General features: G+C 55.8%; 1 protein-coding gene across 1 annotated transcript; it reads right to left on the reverse strand.

Annotated features, from left to right (window-relative positions):
- Positions 1 to 44: 44 nt before the first annotated feature.
- On the reverse strand, positions 45 to 26,483 carry BAIAP2L2 (BAR/IMD domain containing adaptor protein 2 like 2). The gene is made up of 14 exons (XM_060656358.3): positions 26,259 to 26,483; positions 24,977 to 25,052; positions 24,117 to 24,203; positions 23,600 to 23,661; positions 14,005 to 14,076; positions 13,719 to 13,835; positions 12,521 to 12,667; positions 4,749 to 4,901; positions 4,297 to 4,444; positions 3,947 to 4,172; positions 1,813 to 1,935; positions 1,276 to 1,483; positions 663 to 706; positions 45 to 447 (listed from the first exon to the last, which is right to left on the reverse strand). The coding sequence occupies exons 1-14, from the start codon at positions 26,307 to 26,309 to the stop codon at positions 372 to 374; spliced, it is 1,590 nt and encodes a 529-aa protein (XP_060512341.1). The 5' UTR covers positions 26,310 to 26,483; the 3' UTR covers positions 45 to 371.
- Positions 26,484 to 27,146: the final 663 nt, after the last annotated feature.

Genomic DNA, 27,146 nt, shown 5'->3' on the forward strand with positions numbered 1-27,146 from the left:
CTGTGTCTCCTTTATTTCTCCCCGTTTACAAAAGTTAAACCGGAGGACGTATGGGGGGGTGGGGAAGGGGGTGTGCGGGGCTCCTCCCTCCTGGGGCAGAGAAGGGGAAAGGCGGTGGGGTGCACCAGACAGGCCCCCAGGGAGAGTCCTGGGGCCCTTGGAGGGGAAGAGACTGTCCTGTCCCCCATTCTGCCTGCTTTACTTTGAAGGTCCCAGACCCCAGGTCAGTCCCCTGGGAGGGGCAGCCACCCCCAGTTCCAGGGCCCCGGCTTCTTGGGTCCACCGCTGCTGCTTCTGCTGCTGCCCCCAGCTCCCGACAGCCCCTGGGCAGGTGTGGGGACAAGCTCAGACCCCGGATGGATGAGGGCGCCTCAGCGGATGAGGGGCGCTGAGCGGTCGTTGGTGACTGTGGGCCGCAGCTTTACGGTGGCAAAGGGGTTTGTGCCCCTGCGAGGGGAGAGGTCGGGGTGAGAGGGGCCCAGGTTCCCCCCCACGCAGCTGGCTCTGGCTCCAAGGAAGGTCGCCAGGTGCCTGAGCCAGTGTCCACCCCGACCTCCTGCCCCCACTGGTCACCTCTCACCCCTGCCTCATCTCCCCCCTCCCCAGAACCCCTGCCGAGCCCCCCCCCCCACGCCGCCCCCAACTCCTGTCCTAGGACTCACCGAGGGAAGAGCTCTGGAGGGTGCTGTTCCGAGGACATAAGTTTCTGCAGTGAGGGTGGAGGAAAGGCCAGGTTTAGGGGGGGAAAGGGGCAAGTGAGCCCCCACCCCTGCAACTCCCCATTCCAGGAAGGCAGACGACTAGACCAGAGGCCCCTGCAGGCCAGGCTTCGGGGAAATCAGGCCCGGGCATTCCGAAGCTCAGAATTCTGTGGGTCTCAGACTTGAGAAGCCTCTGGGCCAGGGCACCAGCTGCTCTCCCTGCACCCCCACCCCCCACCCCCGGTCCTGCCCAGCCAGCCCCAGCCCAGGCTCCGTCCGACCCAGGACCCTGGTCTTGCCTCTCCCGGGAGGTGGGAAGGACCGGCCTTTTCCAGTGCTCCCAGCAGGACCACGGGGGCTCCAGTCCCTGAGAGGAATGTTTTCCCCCCACCCTCTGCCCCAGGCTCAGAAGCCCATCCCACACCTCCCTGCAGATTAGGCAAACTGAGGCTGGGGAGGGAGGGCCCCCCTCCAGCCAGCCAGTGGCAAAGCAGGGAGGGTCACCCGGTCTCCAGTCTCCCAGCCTGCTGGATGAGCCCAGGGCTGGGGACTGGCTGGGGGGGAGGGGGCTCACCTTGACGTCACTCGCCACCCCCATGCTGCCCACGCTGCTTCGGCGGTTACTAGGCAAGGGCGGAGGTGCAGGGCTGGGGGCGCGGCTCGGTATCCGGCTTGGGGTTCGGGAGCCGGATTGGCCGTCCCAGTACTCCGAGGGTGCTGTAGAGTTGCCCGGCCGGCCCAGGAGGTCATCAAGGCTGTGGCTGCCCCGGAGGGGGTAGGATCTGAGTCCAGAGCAAGGAGGGACGGGCAGGGGGTCAGGCGTCAGGCCCCTGCTGCTTCCCCCACCCCCGATCTTGCTGGGCCCCTCAGCATCCTACAGCTTCTTCCCTTGCAGGGGGCGAGGGGGAAGGCCACAGGGCTTAGAGGCAGTCCTCCGAGGAGGCAGAGGGACGCAGTGACTCTGGCATGCGGAGAGGTGAGGGTCCACTTCCTCCGGGGACCGAAGGAGGCTGGGTGCACTCAGGACTGCCACTCACAGATGTCCCCCTGGGGGGTGGGGCCACTCCCCCTGAAGTCCCCACCCCCGCCCCACCTCCGACCACCCAGGTACCTGGAAGGTAGCTCATTCATAGGGTTCATCAGGTTCATGGAGGTCACTGGGGTCAAGGGGTTCGTGGGGTTCACAGGCACCTCCACCAAAGGCTTCACGTAGGCCTCGGGGAACCAGCCGCTCCTGCGGGGTGGAGGCAGAGGGTCCCATAGGCAGAAGGCCCAACACCCGTGCCCAACAGAACGCTTCCGAGGGCAGTTACTGGGCAGCGCTGTGTGCCAGGCCTTGCTCGAAAGGCTGTGCCCAGAGTAACTCATTGAATCCCCCCCAGGAGACCTTTCTCCACTTTCAAGCCCAGCTGTCCAGCTTCATGTCCCGCCAGGGGCTAGGTCACCTTGGGGGGAGCTGCAAGTCCAAGGAGGAGAGCGACGTGGTGACCGGCTTCATTGGCTACTCGCCGAGTACCCACCACGTGAGGGCCCACAGAGAGCCCGACACACTTCCTGCTCCCCGGAGGCCCCCGGCCCGGCCGACAGGCCCACAGACGGATGATTACCAGGGGACAGGGGACAGGGTGGGGGGCCCGGGGATCACGGGCAACTGTACCAGCCAGGGGAAAGGGCACTCGAGCCTAAGGTGCCTAATACCAGCCAGTGCCCTTTCCTCCGCAGCCCTGCCCCTTCCCTCCACCCTAGAACCCTGGTTCCGGGGACCCCGGGCACCCTGCCCTTAGAGTCCGTGCCTGGCTGGAGGCTCATCACCGCCCCTCCAGAACAGCCAGGGTTCGGGGAGAGGCACTTCGCGCGACGTTCCTTAGCTTTTTCAGACCCCGCGGAGCCCAGCGGATTCTGGCAAGCACTCTGGAAAGCGTTCCCCACAAAAAGCCACCTTAGACCTCCAGACCCAACCAACAGCGCGCTCTCGCCTGAAGGTAACTAGGAGCTATTTCGCCTCAAACTGACAGACCAGAAGCATTTTCCACGCGTTTTGCTTCTGTCTTCACCGGATAAAACTTGCCACCTTCTTCCCTGACCTGTGAGGCACAGAGGGAACGGCAAAATGTCCCGGGAACGTGGGTGGAGAGCACCGGCCCCCGGTGGTTTGACACTCAGGTCCCCCGGGGGGGCAGTCTGCTACACGCCTGTTGTGGGGACTTGTGCGGGTCCACGAAGCAGGTGTTTCCAACCCTGGTGGCTGTAGCCATCTCCCTACGTCGCCAGCACAGCCTTCCGTTCTTGATCCAGCAGTCCCCGGGCCTCCACCCCTCCATCCATCCGTCATCCCACCCTGCCTCCCGCATCCAGGATCCACGTGGGCAACCACGCACGGACCGCCAGTCCCTAATCCGTCTCCACCTGCCTGCCCTTCTACCAGCCCGTTCACATGCTTCCCCACTCACCCCTCAGTCTACGTATGCACCCCACATCCGTGCATCCTCTCGAAAGCACCTTGACGTGCACCTGCTGACTCCTGCCTCTAAGCCTCCATTCATTCACTCAGGCCCCTATTCTTGCCCTCCTTCCTCCCTTCTCTCCCTCGCATGAGTGCGAGTGGGCACCACACCGTCTCCGGCCCGTAAGGCCCCGTCGGGGGGGGGGGGTGTCACTGCCTGGCTCCAGCAAGCCCCCACCTCCCCTTTTCCTTTGGTGGAAAGAGTAATCCTTGCACACTCTCTTTTCTGGCCGCCAACACCTGCTCTCCTCCAGGCTCGCGGTGACCACAGAGCACTTCCCCACCTCCCCGCTTCCATTCACGGGCGCGCGTCGAAACCGACCCCCAATTTGCCTTCTTTAAGGATCTGCACGGCCCGCGACCGCCCCGCTGGGCCTGTCGGCCTGCTCGGTCCCCGCTTGGCCTCTGGGCCTGGCCCCGGGGAGGCCACAGCCTGCTGTGCTCTGGGTAAAGAGGGGCCGCCCTGTTGACCCCACAGTAAGTGCTCAAGCAGTGGGGTTGCTGCAGCCTTCTGCAGCGCAAGAGAGAACCTTCCCGTTCGTTCCTCTCGAGGGCCACCGCCCTGTACTTCCCATCCCCCTTGGACTGGATGAGGACACTGAGCGCCGCGCGGGAGAAGGGGAGAACCGTCTACCGCCCTGGGGCTGGAGGTTGGGGGGCGAGGAAGCCTGCGGGCCGGTGGGCGGGGGGGGGGGGGCCTCCTTCCACCCCCCTCCCCTGCGCCCCGGGGGCGCCCACTCACGTGGACGAGCCCTCCAGCTTGCCGTAGAGCCAGCCGTTCTGGGCCTCTGGCACTAACACCTCCACGACGTCTCCGGCCGAGAAGCGCAGCAGCGTGTGGTTGGCGCCCTCCGAGTGGGAGACGAGGGCGCGGACTCTCCGGGCGCCCCCGCCGCCGCCCCCGCCGCCCGGGCGCTCGCCGAAGGAGTTGGAGCGCGAGCGCTGGGTGCTGCCGGCGTAGAGCGAGGCTGCCGGGGGCGGGGAGAGCGCGGCGGCGCGTGGGTGGCGGGTTCTCCCCCGCGATCTGGGCCCCTTCCCGGCCCCCGCGTCCCCGGCCCTCCCTCTGCGCTGCGGGGCGCCGGGGCCACTCACAGGCGGACGGCGTCCGGGGCAGCGACCGGCGGTCTGGCTCCAGCTGGGACGCGGACCTCGCCTCGGCGGCGGGCTCGGGGCCGGGGCCGTAGGAGCCGGAGCCGTGCCGGCTGCGCGGGGAGCTGAACTCCGCGAGCGGCCGCTGGGGCTGCGAGGGGAGACGGGCAGGGGAGGGTGGGGCGGGGAGGGGAGGGGTGGGCCGCGGCGCCCTAGTCCAGCCCCCACCCCCAGTCCCAGACGTCGGCGGCGTAGGGGTTCTGGGGCCTGCGGCCCAGCCACCACGGGGGCGCCGAGGCCGCGCCGGGGAGGAAAGGCCGGCCCAGGGGCGCTGCGTAGACGGGGAGCCTGGGGGGCAGGAGGCTCCATGGGGGGGGCCTCGGGCCCCAGGGCGCCGTGGCGGGTGCGGGGATCGGCGGGGGCGCGAACAGCGGCGGGGGCGCCCGGGGCCTCACCATGTCCAGGCGGGTGGGCGTCAGGCGGCCCGAGGGGTAGGGCGGCCCCAGCACGGGGCCCAGCAGGCCGGGGGAGTGGGCGCGCGACGGGCTGCGGCTGGCCTCCGACTGCTCCTTCCACAGCAGCACGCGGTTCTGGAGCGTGCTCCGGGCCTGGCCGCGTGGGGGGGGGGGGGGACACCGGGGTCAGCCAGATCGGAGCTGGGGACTCAAAAGTGACACCCTAGGCCTGGGAACTCGGGCCCTGCAAGCTGTGGATGACAGGATCCTCAAGCCGGAAGGAGCCAGAGATGGCGGCGGGGTCACCTCGTAGGGTTCGCTAAATAGAGTGAAGCCAACCCAGGAAACTACAACTAAGGAAACGTGGCAAATTTCCAATCGCACGTGTGCTCCTAGATCCAGCCATACCTGAACCCCTTGAACTAAAGGGATAAACTAACCAAAGGGATAAATACCTCTCCTGGGTAAGCTAGTTTGAGTGGTTTCCTAAAAGAGGCCCTTCAAATACAGTTTTTCCAGTCTATTCCTTTCAGTCTACGTAAGCACCCCTAGTGCTCCTGGTACATAGGCATCTGTTTGAATATTTCCAAGGACAGGAAACTCAGCAGTTGACCCCGCAATTCATAACAACCTGGGGTGAGAGGGCTTTAAATGTCAGACCTGCTGTGTGCATTTATCATTTTTTTAGGGGCGCTTGGGTGGCTCAGTTGGTTGAGCGACCGACTTCAGCTCAGGTCATGATCTCACGGTTGGTGAGTTCGAGCCCCACGTCGGGCTCTGTGCTGACAGCTCGGAGCCTGGAGCCTGCGTAGGATTCGGTGTCTCCCTCTCTCTCTGCCCCTCCCCCACTCATGCTCTGTCTCTCTCTCTCTGTCTCAGAAATAAGTAAACATAAAAAAACGTCATTTTGTTAACTTTCTGTATTTTGCGTGTTGACATCCCCGGGGCTTTGTTAATCCTGCCCAGATTGTCCCTCCCGGGGCCCGATAATTCCTAGAGATAGTAAGCAACTTGCCAGTAAGCAAGTATGCAAAACAGCTGGTTCAAAACCCACATCCCTAACCACCTCCCTTATCTAACACACACCAAGCCAGTATTTCCCCTGACCTCAATCACCCCAGAGCCAGGTGCCAGACAGTTAGAACCACCTCCTAGAGCCCAGAGCCCAGTGAAATTATTCACACCATCCCGTCTTTCAATGGCCTTGACCTCTCTGTGCTGTCACTCAGTCACTTCTATCAATTAAATCCCAGGTATGATCAAAACACCGTGCTCTCTTCCGTTACAGAGGTCTCCCCCTGGGAATGCAAGCTGGTGCAGCCGCTCTGGAAAACAGTATGGAGGTTCCTCAAAAAACTAAAAATAGAACTACCCTGCGACCCAGCAATCGTGCTACTAGGCATTGATCCACGGGATACAGGGGGGCTGTTTCGAAGGGACACATGCACCCCCATGTCTATAGCAGCACTATCGACAATAGCCAAAGTATGGAAAGACCCCGAATGCCCATCGATGGATGAATGGATAAAGAAGATGTGGTATACACACACACACACACACACACACACACACACAATGGAGTATCACTCAGCAATCAAAAAGAATGAAATCTTGCCATTTGCAACTACGTGGATGGAATTGGAGGGTATTATGCGAAGTGAAATTAGTCAGAGAAAGACAAAAATCCTATGACTTCACTCCTATGAGGGCTTTAAGAGACAAAACAGATGAACATAAGGGAAGGGAAACAAAAATAATATAAAAACACGGAGGGGGACAAAACAGAAGAGACTCTTAAATATGGAGAACAAACTGAGGGTTCCCGGAGGGGTCGTGGGAAGGGGGAGGGGCTCCCTGGGGAAGGGGCACTAAGGAATCGACTCCTGAAATCATTGTTGCCGTAGATGCTAACTAACTTGGATGTAAATTTAAAAACTAAATACATAAGTAAACAAACATTAAAAAATAAATAAATAAAGGCCTCTCCCTTTTCCAGTCAAACGTCTCCTCCCCCGAGGCCAAGCTCAAGACCGTCACCTTAGGAATAAGCAAAGCTTCCCTTTGTTGAGCATTTACTTTGTGCCAGGCCCAGTGTTAAAGCTTCACCCGTTATCATCTTATTTGATTCTTGCAATAGCCCTGGGAATTAGATGTCACTATTACCACCATCTTATCGAAGAAGATACTGAGGGTCAGAGCGGTTAATGACTGGCCCCAGGTCTCACAGCCAGTGAGCCTCGGCGTGGCCTGCACTAGTCCGTTTTGAGGCAGCTTCCCCGGGACGGCACCTTTGGACGCTTTCTCCCTTCAGTCTGGGCCAGCTGCTGAAAACCTCATGGGGATCTCGGGCAGCCAAACAGCAGCGACTCCGTCACAAGAGCAAGTGGCCAGCGGGTCACTAGGGTGGACAGCCCCTCCGTTGTCTTGTCACGGTGCTAGGGCGTTCTGGGAGGAAAGGTCCCGGCACCAAGTCCCAGCCTGGACAGCGCAGAATTTTACTGGCTTTCGTCAGCCCTGCCTCCGGGCGGTGTAGCCAGGGCTCGGGAAGAAACACCGCACAGGCTTTCAAAACCATAAAGAGACCGTGGGGGGATTTCCAAAACAGGGATGGGGTGGGAGAGCCAGTCTAAGTATGATACGGACCCCCCCCATGCTAGAAAAGACGGATACATTTGATTAAGTCAAGATAATTCTTTTAAGCACGGCAAAACCTACAATAAGCAAAGTCAAGCGATAAATGACAAACTGGGAAGATATGTGCCTCTCATCACCGAGGAAGCTCTAATCTCAGTAACATATATAAAGAGCTCCGAGAAACTAATAAGAAAAATGGAGGAAATGATGCTGATATCACAGTGAAGGGCGTCCGATGGCTCTGAAACATGAAAACGTATCAGTCTCACTTGTAAGACGATAAAATAAAACCACGTCTGGAGAGACCGTCTTTACCTCGCTGGCTGGCAAAGAGGGAAGTTTGCCGTCACGCTGTCATCGAGGAAAAGAGGATCTCCTATTTTGCTGGCAGAAGGGTAAACTGGCACAACGAATGCCTACATCCCTGGGCTCGCCAATTCCATTCCTAGGAATGTATCCTGGAGATACGCTCGCACAACTGCGACGAGCCCGGAGAAGCTGAGGGCGAGGTGGGCCGAGAGGCATGCTATTGACCAGACGCAGACTCAGCCAGTGTTGGTCACGGGAGGCGCGTGAGAATGACCGCTTGCTGAGCTCAGGCCCTCATCATTCTTTCTTTTAAAAAAAAAAAATTTTTTTTTATGTGTATTCATTTTTGAAAGACAGAGAGAGACAGAGCAGAAGCAGGGGTGGGGCGGAGAGAGAGGGAGGGGACACAGAATCCGAGGCAGGCTCCAGGCTCCGAGCTGTCAGCACAGAGCCCGACGCGGGGCTCGAACCCGCGACCGGTGAGATCGTGACCTGAGCCGAAGCCGGATGCTCAACCGACTGAGCCCCCCGGGCGCCCCTCATCATTCTTTCAATCTTGTTCCAAATCTTGTGCGTTCTGTTTATAGACAGAGTGACAGGTAAACACGTATGTTTGACTATCTTCGGGAGTTAGATCTTGTGTGTCCTAAAAACCAGCTGGGTAGAGCAACACGATACCTACCCCACATCCTTAGCAAATCCATCCCCTAGAGCCACGAGGAGTGAAAACGTGTCCACGCAAAAACTTTCACTTACATCCCTGCTGGCATTATTTCTAATAGCCGCAAAGTAGAAACGACCCAGATATCCATCCACGGATGAATGGATAAATAAAATGCGGTCTATCCAGACCATGGAATGTTATTTGGCAATAAAAAGGAATGATGTACTGATTCCTGCCACAACCTTGATGAATCTCAAGAGCGCGAAGCTTCGTGAGAGGAGCCCATCACGAGGGACCGCGTATCGCATGATTCATGAATTACGTGCTGTGTGGGTTAGATCTCAAGAAGACCATTTAAAAGAAGGTAAAACAGCTCTGGAATGGAGCCCCAGTCCGTGGGAGAGAGGAGGGGCAGGGGGAGAAGGCTGAGCCCTGAGCTTGGGGCTGGCTGTGGGGACAGCGTCTCCCACCTCTGCTCAGCACCGGGGGGTCCCTGGGTTCAGAGACTGGGGAAGGGGCTTGGCTGAGGCGGGGAGGCGGGAGTCTGCTGCTGGCTGTGGGGGGCAGCCGACTGCAAGCAGACAGATCTCCTGAAGGGTAGCTTTTGTTTTCATCTTTGGAGGCGGGGACAGAGCAGGGGCCGGGAGATCCTAATCCTGCTGGGCTCCTTCGCATGAAACTTACATCATTACATCAACCTTGTGAAGAGGGGATCATTTCCTTCTTTTGCCAGAGAAGAAATGAGACTCAGAGAAGTGAAATCACTTGCTAGGTCTGCAGCCGGGGCGCAGAGGCTGGGAAACTGAACGAGAATACGAAGAAAGAGAAATAGAAACGAAATAAGAATGCACAGAAATCGGAAGCATTGGACAGAGGGATGAGGCTGGGGCGGGGGGAGGGGGTGTGGGGGGAGGAGCCCTGTTGGGGGCATCAGGAATAGAGAAGCTGCCTGGGTGGGTGGGTCAGGGACCCAGATGGAAATAGAGACAGAGCCTCTATTTCATAGACACAGCGGGGCTTTAAAAATATTTATTAAATACGTGAATGGGGGGCACCCGGGTGGCTCAGTCGGTTAAGCGTCCGGCTTCAGCTCAGGTCATGATCTCGCAGTTTGTGAGTTCGAGCCCTGCATCAGGCTCCGCACTGGCGGCTCAGAGCCTTCTTGGGATTCTCTCTCTCTCCCTCCCTCTCTCTCTCTCTTTCTCTCTGCTCCTTCCCCACTTAAAAAAAAATACATAAATGAAAGAACAAACGATATTGGAAAATGCAGGGACAAGGTCATCAATTTATGAAGGCACGGTGGAAAGATCATGTCCCAGTGTCCTTGGCACCTCCTTCTGTACATCCCACCAGCCCCCCCACCTGCCCCCCAGAGGGGTCAATAGCTAGACTAGGCCAGGCGGGTAGGAACTGTGAGGCTTCAGCCCCTGTTGGACCTAGAGAAGACAGCAGGACAGAACTTTGACCAGTGCTGGGCTGGCAGGGGCCTGAAGTGCTCCCGGACAAAACACAAGAGGCTCTTAAATATGGAGAACAAACAGAGGGTTACTGGAGGGGTTGTGGGAGGGGGGGGCTAAATGAGTAAGGGGCATTAAGGAATCTACTCCTGAAATCATTGTTGCTGACCAATTTGGATGTAAGTTAAAAAAAATAAAATTAAATACAAAATAAAAATAAAATAAAATAAAAATGTCAAGAAAGAAAGAAAGAAAGAAAGAAAGAGAGAGAGAAAGAAAGAAAGAAAGAAGTGCTCCTTTCTCCAGGGAAACACAGTCTGCACGAGTGTGTTGAGTTTTGAGGGTAGAGCATAGCTCCTACTCTCAACCAGGTACCCTTGTGCAGTGCACGACCTGCGCAACCTTCCCCGGCAGCCCTGTCTGCGGGGGTTCTCCACATGGGTAGGCTACATTAATCCCTATTGCTGAGGCTGAGTGAGAGCTGATTTGCAACAGGAAGACCTGAGTTAGAGATGGGGTCCCACTGGAGTCGAGATGGCTCCGCTGCCCCCTCCCCCCACATTTGTCAGTACCTCTGCCTGAGCCCTTGCAGCTCACCTCAGAATGGGAAGAGGACCATGAGGAGGCAAAGGAAAGAAACAAGGTACCTAAGAGGACCCAGTGGTCAGGGAGGAGAACCCAGCAGACCACCCAGGCAGCTGAAAGAAGGGGTGACAAGCTTAACAAGATCTTGACCGGAGCCTTTGCTGCATAGCAAACACCTTCCTACCCAGACAAAGGTCAGGACTGTAAGTTTTAAAATTCAACGGATGAACTGGGGCGCCTGGGGGGCTCAGTCAGTGAAGCGTCCGACTCTTGATTTCGGCTCAGGTCACGATCTCACGGTTGTGAGATCAAGCCCCGCGTCAGGCTCAGCTCGGAGCGTGGCGCCTGCTTGGAATTCTCTTCCTCTCCTTCTCTCTCTGCCCCTCCCCCGCTCATTCAGCCTCTCTCTCTCTCCCTCAATAAACGAATAAACCTAAAAAAATAACACAGTGAACGGATGAACTCTAAGAGAGAGTAGTCCTGTTGAGAACACAATCCGTTTCCTGACAAGTCAAGGGGAGAGAGATCTCAAAATACAGACCAAGAAGAGATGAACACATGGGGGGGGGGGGGGCGGGGGAGGGGTCGTAGATGTGGAGTTCCAGAAGGAGGAAAAGGAATGACGGCAGAGAGCTAATAATTTAGGAACCAGAAGAGGAAATAGCTCCCCTGACCTGAATATAGGCCTGAGCCCGCAGAGGGAGGGGCCCGGACAGGCGCTCGTCTATGGGTAACCAGACAAGTTTCTGAGTCCCAAGGACACCAAGAAAATCTCCAAGCATCCAGAGAAAGAGCCAGGACGCAGACCAGCACCCGACTTAGCATCCGCAACACGGAGCGCTAGAAGCCAGAGGAACATCATCTTGGGCCACAGGAGAAAAGGGCCACAGCTCTGGAGTCCTGCAACCAGCTAACGTGCCACCCGGCAGTCAGGGTAAAAGTGGGACATTTGCAGCTACGCAAGGATTCAGACGATGTGTCTGCGGAACACGTTCAGTTAATCGGGACAGAAACCTCAAGACAGTGGGAACGGAAAGGAACGAAAACAGTGGCGAGCGGTGTATCTGGTCACGTGGGTCATGATGCAAAGAAATGACGAGTGAGAGCCTGGAACTAAAAGTCCCGAAGTTTTTTGGCAAAACCAAGAGCCGGAGTTGGGGTGGATGAAGGGAGGAGTAAGGCCACATCTTAGAGTGCCGGGGAGGGCAGGAAAATTCTTCCCAAGGCCTTATCTTAAGGGCTGGGGAGGGTGCTCGATGGACGGAGTAGTGTCGGGGGGGGGGGGGTGTCCGTATATTTTGGAAAAGATAATAAATGAACATCGATTACCATGATATTCGTCACAAGGTGAGGTCATCGTGAGTAGCGATGAAAAGGACAGTAGGATTTGCAAACTAATAAAGGGGAAAAGGAGGGGCGCCTGGGTGGCTCAGTCGGTTAAGCGGCCGACTTCGGCTCAGGTCATGATCTCGCGGTCCGTGAGTTCAAGCCCCGCGTCGGGCTCTGGGCTGACAGCTCAGGGCCTGGAGCCTGTTTCGGGTTCTGTGTCTCCCTCTCTCTGACCCTCCCCCGTTCATGCTCTGTCTCTCTCTGTCTCAGACATAAATAAACATTAATTTTTTTTTAAAAAAAAGAAGAAATAAACATTAAAATAAATAAGTAAATATTTTTTAAAAAAGAAATCCGGTGAAAAACGAAAGACTCTCTGATCGGTCTAGCAGACAGAACAGAGCAAGAGCACAGAGGATTTAAATAATACGATAAAATGATAGGCCATAACTCAATACGCCCATGAATTAATGAATTTGCAAATAGTATCTGCACGCAGGAATGAGAAAGTAAACGGTTCCTACGTGAACGAAGAAAGGCGTGAATTAGTGAATGAGTGTGAGAATAAGCAAAGTCATGAACGAAGGAATCAATGAATGAATAGCTGATGACACAAATCAACATAGAAACAAACAAAGAAATAGATGGGGAGAGTAAACGAATAAAAAAAATATCTACAGAGGGGAAGGAAGGAAGGAAGGCAAAGGCAGGGGACTCTCTGGGGGTAGCCAGCTCACAGAGAGCACAGACCCGAGGAAGGCCCCCCATTAAGCCCGGCCCCGGCCCCCGCTCACCCGGCCAAAAAAATGCAGGAAGGTGTTGGAAAGCAACAGGTGCTTCTCGGCCAGGAAACGATAACGCCGCTTCTCTTCCAGCTCAGCTGCCCGCTGGCTCTCGGACATGAAGGCCTGCATCTGTGCGTGCAGCCGGTTCACGCTCTCCTGGGGGAGAAGCGGCTTCTAGCAGGAGGCAGCGGGTGGGTGTCTGCCACATCCCACCTCCCCCCAGTGCCGGCTGTCCGAAGCCCCCCTGTCCTGCCTGAACCACCTCCTCCTGGAGGCCCTCCCTGGAGCGCCCAGCCCATCCTGGCTCCCAGGCCCGCCTCTCATGGGCATCCTCGTGCTCTGTGTCCGCCCGGCCCGGGGAACTCCTCACGGCCATGCCTCTTTCCCTAGCTCCAGGCACCTGGCCGAGCATGGAGTGGGGCCCGGGGAGGTTGGTTTAAGAAAGTGTGAATGAGTTGATTCATAAGCCCCTACTTGGGAGGGAAGATTCTGAAGAGGAGAGGTAAGAGCTTATTGAAGGAGCCAGAAGACTGGGGGCGCCTGGGTGGCTCCGTGGGTTAAGCGTCCAGCTCTTGATTTCCCCTCAGGTCATGATCCCGGGGTCGTGGGATCGAGCCCCGCGCTGGACTCTGTGCTGACTTTGCGGAGCCTGCTTGAGATTCTCGCTCTCCCTTTCTCTCTGCCCCTCCCCTGCTTGCTCTGTGTCTCTCTTGAAACATAAATAAATAAACATTACAAGAAAAAATAAAGGAGATAGAAGACGAGACAGGAAAGGAGATAGAGGTCTTGGAGACAGAGGCCGGTCAGGGACAGGGCCAGGACCCCCGAGCTGGGGAGGAGGGCCGGTCCTAGCCAGGGGCAGGAGGGAGCGGAGAATGGCAGGGACCTGCGCTACCATGATCAAGGGGCAGCATGGTTGAGGGCCTTCGGTTTTCTCAGTGAAGTGGAAGGCGGGAGGCCTGGGGAGGGCCAGGAAGTGACAGCCCAGGGAGCAGCGCTGAGGGTGGCCCCGGAGGGCCCGTGGTGCCCAGCCCCCAGGGGCTGGCTGAGCGCTCTGGCTTTGCTCACGGCAGAGGGCATGGCAAGTGGCCCTCCTAGAGTTGGGCTGATGCTGGGCGGGGGACCTGGGTGGCAGGGGGGAAGGGGGATTGTCAGGGCGTTCCCCCCCCCCCCACCGGAGCCCGGCTTGGCCCCCCAGCCCACGCACCTTCATCTCCCGCGCATTCTTGTCCCTCTTGCGCTCCATGCGCCACAGCTCAGACATATACTTCTCCAGGTTGGCGGCTCGGTGGCGGTATTCGATCTCATAGTGCTGGCGGCTGTCCTTGGGTGGCGTGGCGAGAGGGGGGGCGGGGGCTCAGCTGGGAACACGTACAGCCTGGGGCCAGTCGATACCCAGCGCAGGCCTCAGTGTGCTCATCCATCAAATGGGGAGGGGCAGTCTTGCCTGTGATGGGCTGGGGGGGGGGGCCAAGGTGGGCGGCCAGACTTACTTTGATGAACTGCATGTCCAGCTTCGTGTTCTTTTCCATGTGTTGCAGCAGATCTCCGTGGAACGTCTGCACCTGTGTGGAGTACAGGGTGGGGGTGGGCAGGGTGGCCCCGATCCTTCTAGACCCCAGCATCCCTCGCGCCGCCCAGTCTAACACAGCCCACCGCGTTCCTCACACCCTAGGCACCTGCCCAATCGTCAGAGACACGGTCATAATAAAAGCACCCGGAGGGAGGGAGGATTAAATGGTTAAAAATGCGAAACAGTGCGGTGACTGGGTCGAAACACACGGTCCGATACGCGTAGCAACGTCTTCTGGTTCTTAGACTCAGTCTGTGCTTTGGTCAGGCGGTACCCTCTGCCTGGAATGTGCTATCCAACTTGAAATACCAGCTTCCCTGCCCCCTCTGCCAGGAGGCCTCCCCGACTTCCCCAGCGGAATCCACCGCTCTCCCGTTTTCTTTCCGGAACGTGTATACGTTAGTTCGTTTACTTTGCATTCTTCGAGCCACAGGCCAGATTTCTTCCTGCGCCCCTGGTCGCAGCCCCTTTGGAGATGCAGCGAGCCGCTGTGGGCACGAACGTCGTCTGACCCATCTCCGTGTCCCCAGCACCGTGGGCGGGGCCCGACCCAGGGAAAGCGCTCACAGCTGTTGAGAGGTCCTCACTGAGGGGTGGCCGGTTCGCGTGACAGGTGGGACGGAGGCGGCTGACCGCCTGCGTGGCCAGGAGGCCGGGGAAAGCTACTGGGCTCAGGCTCAGAAAACCTGCATATTCTAGATCAGCCTCCAACTTGCTCTGTAACTTTGGACAAGATGCTGCCCTCTCTGGGCCTGTTTCCCTATCTATAACAGGGACGTTTCGGCCCGATGCTCTTGAAGGTTGAGCTTTATGAACCTGAAGAGCTTTGACGCTATGGGCCTTGGTGGTCACCCGGCACATTCCCCCACCCTGCACCCACTCCCGTCTCTGCTCAGCCTTGTCTGCACACCCTCTCCCCTCAGCAGCACCTGCTCAAGAACCCTCAGTGGATGCCGCCTGCTGCCACAGGGGTCCCCACGCTGTGCTGTGGGCGCTCTGTCCCTTGGGGCAGGGCACTGCCCAGAAAGAGAATGCTGGTAATCTTCTCCTCGTATGCGGGGAAAACCAGCCAAGTATAAAAGTTGCAAGTTTCACGGGCCCCTGGGTGGCTCAGTCGTTTAAATGTCTGACTCACGATTTCGTGGTTCGTGAGTTCGAGCCCTGCGTCGGGCTCTGCGCTGACAGCGTGGAGCCTGCTTGGGATTCTCTCTCTCTCTCTCCCTCTCTCTCTGCCCCGCCCCCGCTCTCGCTCGCTCTCTCTCTCAAAATAAATAAACAAACTTTTTTTTTAAAGTTGCAAAATTTACATTTTTTTCCCTCCCATAATTGTTTCTGAAACCCTGGTAACGGCTGGTCTGTAGGGGAGCTTGAGTGTGGCCCCCTCGGGACTGGCCACGCCTTGAACCCTGAGTTGTGGCTGCTGGTGAGTGTGTGTGTGGGGGGGAGGGGGTCAGTGTTATGAGTGGCACCAAGTCCACGTTTCTGCCCTTATCTGCTGGACCCAGGAAGTAAGGAAGTGAGCCACCTCAACCCGCACTGCGGGACCTCCCAGTGGAGCCCTCGGGGCGCCTCACTTGCCCCTCCCCGGGCTCTGCTTCCCCCTGACCGGGCAGTCTAAGACTTGTGCTTGAACTCCGAGCGTATGTTCTTGAAAATCTGCACAAATCGCCCAAAATAAACAACGGGGCTTGGGGGAGATGAGGGGTTGGAGCAGACCTTCAAAAAGCCCGGCAACTTTGTAACCAGAGCACTAATAAAATGGATGAGTGGTACCCGGAGACGAACTTGAACCACGCCGAAGGCCACAGAAAATATCTGCAATGCGCAAACCCGACAGAATGGACGCGGCAGCTCCGCCTGAATTACCTCAGCGCTGGCAGGCTGAGCCGTGCAGGGGGGTAGGGGACGGGGGGAAGTAGGACTGTCACAAAGGTAGGCAAGGGAGGCTGTGCAGCCTGCCCCCAGCTGAGGGCCCTGGGTGGCTGGGAGCGGTCTCCCCAAGGAGGCTTGAGTGCAGGAGCTCTTTTCAAATGTTCTTAAAATACAGATCAAAGGGCTCTTGCTGTCAGTGCAGGAGACAAGTTGGGGGCCTTTCCCTGCCTCCTAATTCTGTTTGCCTTTTCCCATTCTCACCTGGGAGATGTCGCTGTGAATAAACTAACCTTGCATGTGATCAGATGTCACTCCTGTCACGTATGAACGGAGTCACACCGTGGATATGTGTGTTAGAACAGGGCGGCTGGATTGTAATTCTTCCCATTGCCACAGTTTGGCTGTGATCGCCAAAGGGGTAGAGGGCACAGACCCAGGATGTCCCATTAACATGGGGCCCAAGCACCAATGGGTTAATGGAAAGTCTTTGTCAGGCTCCAGAAGAAACGAATCTATTAAGAGGTTGATAACTGATGTGAACTTTGAGCTCTTGTTATGGGGAAACCATAGGACTGTTAGCAGGTGGCTTCTGAAACAAGGAAGTCATCAACCCCGGGCAGGTCAGATTCCCAGCAGGTCAGAAAAGAGACTGCCCTTCCCAGAGTTTCCTCTCCTGGCATATCCTTCATTACCAGGTCCTGTGAGCACCTCAGTACAGAAGCTGAGAGGAGACCCACTGTAGAAAACACTCACTGTAAGCTCTATGTATTGACTTCTTTCAGTAACTTACAAGAGATCTTTTTGTCGCCTACACAAGAAAACCCCCTGAAAGAGTTGTCCCTGTGAGCTGATCCCACTCCTGCCCTCTCATTTGCTCGGAAAGCCCCTCCAGTCAGTCTGTGCCCCACCATGCCAACAAGAACGTCCTTGTTGAAATCACTGACACTCCACAGTGCAAAGCCAGCTGTCAGGACTCATCTGACTCGTCCTGTGGTCATCATCTGACACAGTTGACCATTCCCTCCTCCTGAAACACCTTCCTTCCTTGGCTTCCAGCCCACCGCCCTCTCCTGGTTTTCCTCACACTCCCTAACCTCCACTCCCACTCGCCACCCTCACTGCCTCTTGTCTGTCCCGCTGATTCCCCCTCATCTCCTGATCTCCCAGGGCCTCTTCCCTTCCCTTCCTACACCCACTACCTCCATGAGCTCATCTGTCCACGCGCTCACGACTCCCAGACGAACAACCGAACCTAGACCTCGACCCCAAACTCATACATACAACTGATGTCCACATCTCCATTTGGTTTTCTGATAAGCATCGCAAACTTATATCTAAAGCCGAGTCCCTGATCTCTCCCCTCCACCCAAACTGCTTGCTCCACACTCAATATCTCCCACATCAGCTAATGGCAACTCCACTTTCCAGTTGATCAGAACAACACCTTGAAGTTACTCTGACTTTCCCTTTTCTTCTACAACTGACGTCTACTCCATCAGAAAGTCTTATTAGCTCTACATTCAATCTGATTTCTTCTCAACACTACCAGTGCTGTCACTTTCCCAAGTTATTTCAGTCTCCCCCTAGATTATTGCAACAGCCTCCAAACTGGTCTTCCTGCTTTTGCTTTTGCCCTCCACTGCTGATAATTTTTTTTTAATGTTTTTATTTTATTTTTGGAGACAGAGAGAGACAGAGCATGAGCGGGGGAGGGGCAGAGAGAGGGGGAGGCACAGACTCCGAAGCAGGCGCCAGGCTCCGAGCTGTCGGCACAGAGCCCGACGCGGGGCTCGAACCCACAGACCGTGAGATCGTGACCTGAGCCGAAGTCGGTCGCTCAACCGACTGAGCCACCCAGTCGCCCCGATATTTTATTCTTAGTACAGGAGCCAGAGCGATCCTACTAAAATAATGTCAAACAATGAACAACTCGAGACAAATTGAAAAATTCCAACTGTAGGAATGCCTGGGTGGCTCAGTCAGTTAAATGTCTGACTCTTGCTTTCAGCTCAGGTCATGATCTCAAGGTTCATGAGATCGAGCCCCACATCAGGCTCTGTGCTGACAGTGAGGAGCCTACTTGGGATTCTCCCTCCCCTCTTTCTGCCCCCCCCCCCACTGGTGTGTGTGCATGCACATGCTCTTGCCCCCTCAAAATAAATAAGTAAACATTAAAAATTCCAATTATAATGGTTAAAAAAATCAAATATGTAGGAATAAATCTATCAAAAGATGTGCAAGACTGCTACCCTGAAAATGACAGGGTGTTGCTATGAGAAATGAATAAATGGAGAAGTATACCATGTTCATGGATCAGAAGTCTCAATATTGTTAAGATGACCATTAATTTATGGATTAATGCAATCCCTCTCAAAATTTCAGCAGACTTTCTTGAACTGACAAGCTGATTCCAAATATGTAAATGCAAACATTGTTGAATGTCCAAAATAATTTTAAGAAAGAAGAACACAATTCTTAGACTGCTTGATTTTTAAGACGCACTATAAAGCAATAACAATTAGTACAGTGTGGTATGGTTGTAAGGATAGACAAATATATATCAGCGGGATAGAGTAGAGAGCTCAGAAATACACCCACACATATACAACAAAAAATTTTTTGACTAAGACAGCAAGTGACTTCAATTGGAAAGCAAAGTCCTTTTGAAACAGTGCTGGAACAATTGAATGTCTATACAGGGGGAAAAAGAACCCTGACTCTATGTCACTTCATACACAAAAGCAAATTTAGGGTGGGTCATAGAAATAAACGTAAAGCCCAGAACATACAGCTTCTACAAGAATACTTAGAATATCTTTGCCAAAGGGGTAGGCAACGATTTCTTGAATAAGATATGAGCACAAGCCATTTCTTAAAATTGTCAAGTTAGTAGAGACAGGTGCTCTTTTTGGTGTTTGCTGTTGCCACAGCATTGACTCATGAACTGTAAGGTAGTTTACTGAGTTTAAACAGATTCCACCTTTTGTAAAATGAAACCCATAAAATAGCCAAACTGGGCTTCCCAAAAATCTAACTTTCTGTTCATCAAAGACACTATTTAGAAAATGAATAGACAAGCTATAGGTTGGGCAAAAAACTACGCACCATGCATATACCTGACAAAGGACTCATATCTTGACTATATAAAGAACTCCTATAAGTCAACAGTAAGTATTACCTGATAAATGGGCAAAGTACTAAGCAAACACTTCATGAGACAAGATATGCAAATATCTGGTAAGCCTGTAAAAAGTCTTCAGTCACTGGCAAATGCAAAATGAAACCACAATAAAGTACCATTCCATACCGTCTAGAATGGCTAAAATGAAAAAGGCTGACAACATCCAATGCTCGTGAGTGCCTAGAACAGCCGCAGCTTTCAAACATTGCTGGCAGGGGTGCGGCTTAGCACAAGAGGCTGGGAGAGCTCTTTGACGATTTCCTATTAGAGCTAAATACATGTCAACCCTGAAACCCACAGATTTTGCCCCCAGGTATTTTCCCAAGAGGAATGAAAATGTATATCCACAAAAGACTTGTATAAGAGTGTTCGCAGCAGCCCTCTTCACAATAATCGCAAACTGGAAACAACCCCAACAACCATCAACGGAAAAACCAGATAAACACATTGTGGTATCTTCGTTCAGTGGAATACTAAGCAATCAAACAACAAAGCAGCAATGCCCGTGAAGTTCACCGAGGGAACGAGGTGGGACGCAGAGGGATACTCATGTACGATTCCCTTTGTATGAAGTCCAACAACAGGCAAAATGAATCTCTAGAGCTAGAAATCAGAAAGTGGTTGCCAAAGAGGAGGAAGACTTTTTAAAATTCTTTAAAAAAGGCTATTTCTTTATTTTGAGAGAGAGAGAGGCAGAGAAAGAGGGAGAAAGGGAGAATCCTAAGCAGGCTTCACGTTGAAGCGTGGAGGCTGACGCCTCAGGACTCGATCTCACAAACCCGTGAGATCATGACCTGAGCTGAAATCAAGAGTCAGATGCTTAACCGATGGAGCCACCCAGAAACCTTTTTTTTTTTTTTTTTTTTTTAAGGAAAAGTGAAGAAATGAGAGTGACTGCCAATGGGAATGGTGTTTTGGGGAAGGGGGTGACAAAAATGTCCTAAAATTAGGTAGTGGGATGGTTTCAAAACTCTGTGAGTACATTAAAATCTTCTAAATCGTGCACTTTAAGGGGGTGAATTTTGGGGTGCCTAGGTGGGTCAGTTGGTTAAGCGTCTGATTCTTGGCTTTGGCTCAGGTCATTATCTCATGGTTCATCAGTTCAAGCCCAGCATGGGCCTCTGTGCTGACAGTGCAGATCCTGCTTGGGATTTTCTCTCTCTCTCCCTCTCTCTCTGCCCCTCCCCTGCTCGTTCTCTCTCTCTCAAAATATATAAATAAACTTTTAAAAAAGGTGAATTTCAAGCTGATATTATATATTTAACATAGATTATATCATATATAATATATTTATATTCATATGTACAATAACATATAATATATATTATATATGATAATATATATTATTGTGTATACATATACAACTATGATAGGACTTCTATTACGGACTCCATTCGGGGTCTAGGTATTAAATCATAATATCTGGAAGTGGAGGAGAAAAAAAAGAAATGAAAAAAGTAAAAATAGCCAAGAGGAAGAAACAGATATTGAAGATAAGCTATGGAGATCTAACATACAGATAATAGGAGTCCCTGAAGAAGAAAGGCAAAGACAGAGAACAAAAATATTCTAAAAACCGGGATTCAAGACAACTGCCTAAAATTAAAAAAAAGATGTCTAAAATTTAAAAAATATATATTTAAAACTACATATTGAAAAAGCATATCATATAACTGATCATATTGACCCAGACTGATCAACATCAAGACACATCTAGAAAAATTGCTGAACTTAAGAAACAGAAAAGAAATCTTTCGGGCATCTAGGTTAAAAAAGTAAGTGATTTACGATGGGAAAAAATAGACGATCAGACCTTTCAACACCAACACTCAACATTCCATGCCAGAAGACAACTGGGATATTTGAATGCTTTCCTTCTCTGTATCCTTGAGAATCAGGATTTTTTTTTTTTAATGTTTATTTTTGAAAGAGAGAGAGGCAGACCGACAGATAGACAGAGGATCAGAAGTGGGCTCCGGGCTGACAGCAGAGAGCCCGACGCGGGGCTCGAACTCACAAACCGTGAGATCATGACCTGAGCCACAGTAGGACGCTCAACCGACTGAGCCAGCCAGGCGCCCCGAGAATCAGGATTCTTGATGAAGACCAGGAACAAAGGAGATGCTGGTATAATACCAGAAGAGGCTGAGCAAAGCAAGACACCCAGCAAGCTATCAAAACCAGTAGGGTTGTGCCCAAAAGAGTCAGGAGCCAGACCGAAGAAGCTTCTACTGGCCAAAGAGGGGACATTTTCAACTTTGCCAAAGACAATAATCACAAAGGACTGAAATACATCAAATGTGTTGAAGTCTATGATACTGGGGGCGCCTGGGTGGCTCAGTCAGTTGAGCGTCCGACTTGGGCTCAGGTCATGATCTCAAGGTTCGTGGGTTCGAGCCCCGTGTCAGGCTCTCTGCTGACAACTCAGAGTCTGGAGCCTGCTTCTGATTCTGTGATTCTGTGTCTCCCTCTCCCTCTCTGCCCTTCCCCCACTCATGCTCTCTCTCTCTCTCTCTGTCATAAACATTAAAAAATTTTTTTTTTAATTGGAGCCCTACAACACTTGCTATCCGCCTTCCCTGCTCTTTCCTCCAGAGCACATTTTGCATCTAAGCTGTCACTTGCTAGTCTAGGGTTTTGCCCGTCTCCTCTCTTGGGGAAGGCAAGGGTCTCCCCAGTGCCTGAACAGTGCCTGGCATCCGGCAGCAAATGGCTGTTGAGTGAATGAGCCCAAGGGGGAGGCGGCCTCTGGCGTCCTGGGTCTGGTACGGTTCTGGCCGAAGGCCCTGCCTGCTTGTCACAGCCAAGACACTGGTACCCAGAGAGGGCAGCTCTCCTTACAGAGAGGCCCTGGATGACACTTGTCCCTAGCCAGCCCAGATGTGCCACAAGTGACACGGAGAGCCCTCAAACCCGAGAATCGGAAGTCACCGGCTCCCCGCACGAGGTGTGCTCCGTAACTCCCGTCCTGAGCCCCAGGAAGGGGCACCGGCTGGGCTCCCAGCCTGCGGGTGGCCGCCAGACGGGCGCCCAGGACCAGGGTTTCCTCCTGTGCAGGATGCATGTTCTCTGCTCGTGACGTCGTTCCCCATTTTGACATAGTGACCAAACTGCTGAGTGTTTTTACGGCGTTCCCCCAAAGAGCACCCTGACTTCCAGCGGTTCCCGGCCCCCACCCCACATTTGAGAGCCACGTGCCGTGGCAATGAGCTGACATTTCCTCCCGAGCTTTCCGAGACCCCTCACCATCAGGTCCTCTCTTGCTCTGCCCCGGCTCCCCATCGTTGGCTCGCTTCTGCCCAGCACACACGCGCCTAGCCCGCCGGCGCCCTCTGGGAATGCCCTCTCGCCTCCTCTCCCTGCGGCCAGGCCGCACCCCCTTTTCAAAGCTCGCTCTTTCTGTCCAGACTGAGCAAAGCCCTGCTTGGTGCCATGCTCCGGCCCAGCCCTCGCAGGGATCCGAGTCCCCGCAGAGATAGAGACGGGGTGGTAGGTTCTGCCTCTAATCGTCACAGCGGAGACGCACGGAGGGCTACAGGTGGGTGCCAGGCCATAGGAAGTCGCTTAGGCCTCACAAGAATCCTGCCAGCCGTTTTTACGGTCGTTTTCGTTTCACACACAGATAAGCCCAAGTGCAGAGAGTCTTGTCCAAGGTCACGAGCCAATGATGGGTGGCGCTGGGCTTTGAACTCAGGTGCCCCGGCTGCAGAGCTCGCTTTCTTAACCACCATGTGCTAAGAACGGATAGAAGCAGCGTTGGGAGTCCAGAGGGGGAAGTGATGAACGCGCCCAGGGGTCAAGGGAGGCTCAGGAAGGTGCTGGCCGGCAAGGGTAGGGGTGGTTCTAGGCTGACAGAACGGCATGAAGATAGCCCAGCGGTGAGGGCACCAGGCCGCGTCTGCAGAGGCAGCTCTTTGGGGTGCTGGGCTGTGATGGGGGGGTGCCACGGGGAGACTGCTGGCTCAGCAGGGCCTGGAATCCCTCACCGAGAAGACTGGGTTTGGTTCTGTGGGTGGCCGGGGGTGGAAGGGCTGTCCTCATGGGCATGACAAGGTCAAGTGCCTGGCTACTCTCTTGGGAGCGTGGAGGGAGGGGTCGCGGAGCCAGGGAGGGGGCAGGGCCTGGCCGGATGCACCCGGGCAGTGGTCCTTTCTCTCCCCAGCTCCTCCACTCACTCTGGAATTTGGGGCAAGGGACTGGATCTCCGAGACTCAGTTTCCTCCTTTGTAAAATAGAGATGGAAGTAGTTCCTGCCTCCCAGGGTTGCTGGAGGCTTGCACAATATATGGCAGAAAAACACGCCCAGCACAGCCTGGCGCTGGCGGGTGCCCAGAAGGGCAGTGCTTGTGTGTCACTAAGGGTCCCAGGGAGTCCTCCCTGAGAAAGGATGTGGGAGGTCGGGACCCCGGTCTTCCTTGGAACACAGCCCAGTCTCCTCCAGGCCGAGGAGTCTGATACTCACCACCACCTCCAGGTCGGAGTTCAAGTGCCGCTGGGTATCTGACATCTGCACCAGGATCTCCCCTGGAGGCAGGGGGAGCAGCCGCTTCAGTGGGGCGGCCTGCCCCGCCCACCCCTCCTTCTGCTAGAAGCTGCTACAGGGGGCTGCCCGAGGCTGGATTTGGGGACCAAAGTCCAGGGAGTTCCCAGATGGCTCTGGGAGGATGGCAGTGCCTGTCCCAGCCCCGGAACAGCCCTGCAGGGAGTGGTGGGGAGGGGCTTGGGCTCCAAGGAGTCTGGGCCGTGGCCGCAAGGCCTGTATCTTGGGGAGATTTCCTGGAAGGGCAAGAACATAGCGGGCACGCTCCCCGGGATCTCAGGACGGTGGGCGAGGCAGGCCTCGGGCCTGAGGGATGGCAGGAGGGAGACAGAGGGGCCTGGACAGCAGGAGGAGGCCTGGGGTGGAGGCAGGGCTAGGAGGAGAGCACCCCCAGGCCCAAGCAAGAGTGGGGGGTGTAGTGGGAGGGGGAGCGCCTCACCCAGAATCTGCGAGGTGGAGCTCTGCAAGGCCTGCTCCCCGATCTTCTGGATGGCGTTGAAGTATACCTCAGCCGCCTCGGACAGAGCTGCGTGGGGATGGGGGATGGGTCCGGATCCAGCCCCCCACCCCCCGCCCCCCGATCTCCATCCTCTGGAGACCTCTCCTGACAGGGCACGTGGAGGGGACACTGTGGGGTCTGCCATAGGCGTCTGTGACAGGGAGGGGTGTCCCGGGTGGTGCGTGAGGACAGGTGGCGTCGGCCAGGGGAGAAAGCGGGTGTGGAGCGGGGGGTGGGCTTCCCCCCCACCCCCCCACCCCCCCACCCCCCGCAGAGGCAGGGCCCAGGGCGGATGCACCGAGCACAGGGATCGGTGCTGAGCCAGACATCCGGGGGTTTGTCATGGGCAGGGGCGTAGGCACCTGCGTGTACCCGTGTGGAAGACCAGTTCTGATGCGCAGGGTAGGGGTGGGCTGAGGTTGCTGGGGGTGGGGGGGGTAGGAAGCAGGCTTTGACTCTGAGGTCCGAAACGGCAGGGAGGGCTTGGGTGTAGCAGCAGGCTCCATGGATAGCATCAAGGCGACCTATAGCATCACGGTGTGTGTGGCTGGGGCTGTGTCGGCCACCAGGGCCTGGCTCTGCGTCTCTGGGAGCATCCTGAGGGCACTTAAGAAGTGGGCAGAGGAGGGTGTGGGGGTGTGTGGGTGAGGGTGGTGGACAGGGGTGTGTAGGGCTGAGCCTGAGCTGAGTGTGTGCTGTGGGGTGCAGAGAATATGGGTGGGGACACCAGTGCACGGAGGGACCGGGTGGGTGCGGGCAGTGACGGCCGAGGGGCTGGGTGCCCTGGGCTGGGCACTTACCGTGGAAGGCCCGGAGGTAGTTGTTCCCGAGGTACACCAGGTTCTCCAGGGCAGGGTTAAACTGCTCCATGATACTCTGGAGCCGGAGGGCAAGGGGTGATGGGGGATAGATTGGGAGAGGAAGAAACGTTGATGGGCAGGGAGGCAAGTCACTGGGCCTCAGAAGCAGGGCACCCCCGGACCCAGAGAGAAGCCCGACCCTAGGGGAACCCCTCTAGAAATGCGGAGTCACCCAGGATCCTGACTCTGCTGCAGGGGCCTCGGAGGCCATCCCTTGGGCTCACACGCCTGCCCCGGCAGGAACTTGTTCCCAGGACAATGCGCCTGGAAGGTTCTCCTCCTCCCACTGGGTTGAAGGCTGTGGTCCATTGTGGGCCCCCAGCTGGGTGTGGCTCAACCCTGCCCCGGGTCCAGGCCCCGCTGGGCTGAACACACAGGCGGCCGACAGTCACCTCAGGGGCAAGGGCAGACTTGCCCTTCCCAAAGAAGAGCCCCTCGTGAGCAAGGTTGTGGCTGGGTCATAGGCCACCTCAGGCCATGGCCGGCAGGAGAGTACCCTCCATGGTGGAAAGGGCGCTGGGCATGGACTTAAGACTTGGGTCTTGGTTCAAATCCCAGCAGCCTCTTTGGGATCTCTGGTGACCTTGAACAAGCTGTTTAACCCTGCTGGCCTCGGTTTTCTCATCTATCATTTGGGGTGATTATTTTCTATCCTACAGGCAGGCTTATCTGCCATGAGGCTTATCTGTGAAAGGGTCTTGTACACAGTAGGTGCTCAATAAAAGTCTATGCAGACTACAGTAACCTCTCTGGAGTGAAGCAGAAAATTTGAGTGAGGGGTTCAGAAAGGACAGACAGACAGAGACGGGAAGATAGAGACAGACAGAGAGGGACTCTCCAGTCGTGGGCCAGGTGGCTCTCCGGCCCCCCTGTCCCACCTCTGGCCACCCTGGGTCCTGTCCTGCCTTGTCCGGCATCTAGGAGTGCTGTCTCAGCAGGCCTGTCGCTCCCTGGGTAACTGTGTGGACAAACCCCCGCCCTGCGAGCCTCAGGTTGGGGCTGGGGTGGGGGCCTTCGGTCTGCATGTGCCCAGACCCTGATGGCCGGCGGGCCACATCTGGGGAAGAGGTGAGAAGGCTGGCTGCGCCCAGGGATCCCCATGTCATGCCCACAACCCAGCCTGGTTCACAGACCATGCTGTGCCCACGCACACCCTCCACCCTCCAGCCCTGGGAACGGATGTTCGGGCCCCGGGCCCCCGGCCACACACACATACGCTCACCTTGTAGATGGCCATGGTGGACCTGTAGAACTGGTCCATCTCGGGGGCCATGGAGTGGGCTTCGACCCAGGTGCTGAGCAGGAGGCTGGGGGTGCTGGCAGGGTCGGGAGCGCCGAGGGTCAGTCCCCTCCAATGCCCACTGCTCTAAGGGAGTGAAGAATCCTGCAGAGTAGCACGGAGGTGAGGGCCTGCCGGTGGTGGCCGGGGAGGTGGCAGCTTAATTATTCACCAGCCAGGGATGTCAGAATGTGATCTGGGGCGTAACCAGACCCGGGGGGAAGGCATCCTGTGACGCGGGCAGGTTCGTGTGACCTGCCCTTCAATTATTTACCCCTGTGAGCCGTGGGCTGGTGGGCACGCGTGGATGGGCCGTTCTCTTAGGTCACCTCCTCCTCCAGGCCCAGCTTTCCCCAGGCCCCGCAGGGACCCCTGGCTATGGGGGGACCCCCGCCCTCCTGCCTGCCCACATTGGGCCCTGTCCAAGTTAGAGGGGCCAGAGCTGCGGGGGTGCCCTCCCCCAGAACCCTCCCCGACAGACCCAGCCCCTGAGGCCAAACGTACCAGTGGGCATCGCCGTTCTCTGGCCTCTTCTCTACCCCAAGCTGCTCACACCCGCACTTCAAGGGCTGAGGATCCCGCATCTGCCAAAGCCTGCCCAGCCCCTCTCATGCTGGAGAGGCGGTACCACAAGCCCCAGAGCCACACAGACCCGGGCCAGACCTTGTCCCTCCGCACTGGCCGTGTGACCGTGCCCAAGCCCCCTGCCCTTTCTGGGTCTCATCCCCTGCCTGCCCCGGCAACTGGGGCTCGTCCTCACCCCGCACCGTGGGCAAGTGGACTTAGCTGCCGCCTCTGAACACCCTCACGGCCTGATTTGGGGGTGCCTGG

This window comes from Panthera onca, chromosome B4 (genome assembly GCF_046562875.1).
Source record: "Panthera onca isolate mPanOnc1 chromosome B4, mPanOnc1 haplotype 2, whole genome shotgun sequence".
Lineage (NCBI taxonomy): Eukaryota > Metazoa > Chordata > Mammalia > Carnivora > Felidae > Panthera > Panthera onca.

Bases quoted from the DNA above. Each gene is read 5' to 3' on its own strand.
- BAIAP2L2 (XM_060656358.3), bottom strand. From the start codon at position 26,309: ATGGCCCCCGAGATGGACCAGTTCTACAGGTCCACCATGGCCATCTAC. The intron at 4,173-4,296 runs GTGAGTGGCCCC...CGCCCCCGGCAG, and splicing joins GCCCCGGACGCCGTCCGCCT to CCTCGCTCTACGCCGGCAGC. The intron at 448-662 runs GTGAGTCCTAGG...CTCCCCTCGCAG, and splicing joins CCTCCAGAGCTCTTCCCTCG to GGGCACAAACCCCTTTGCCA.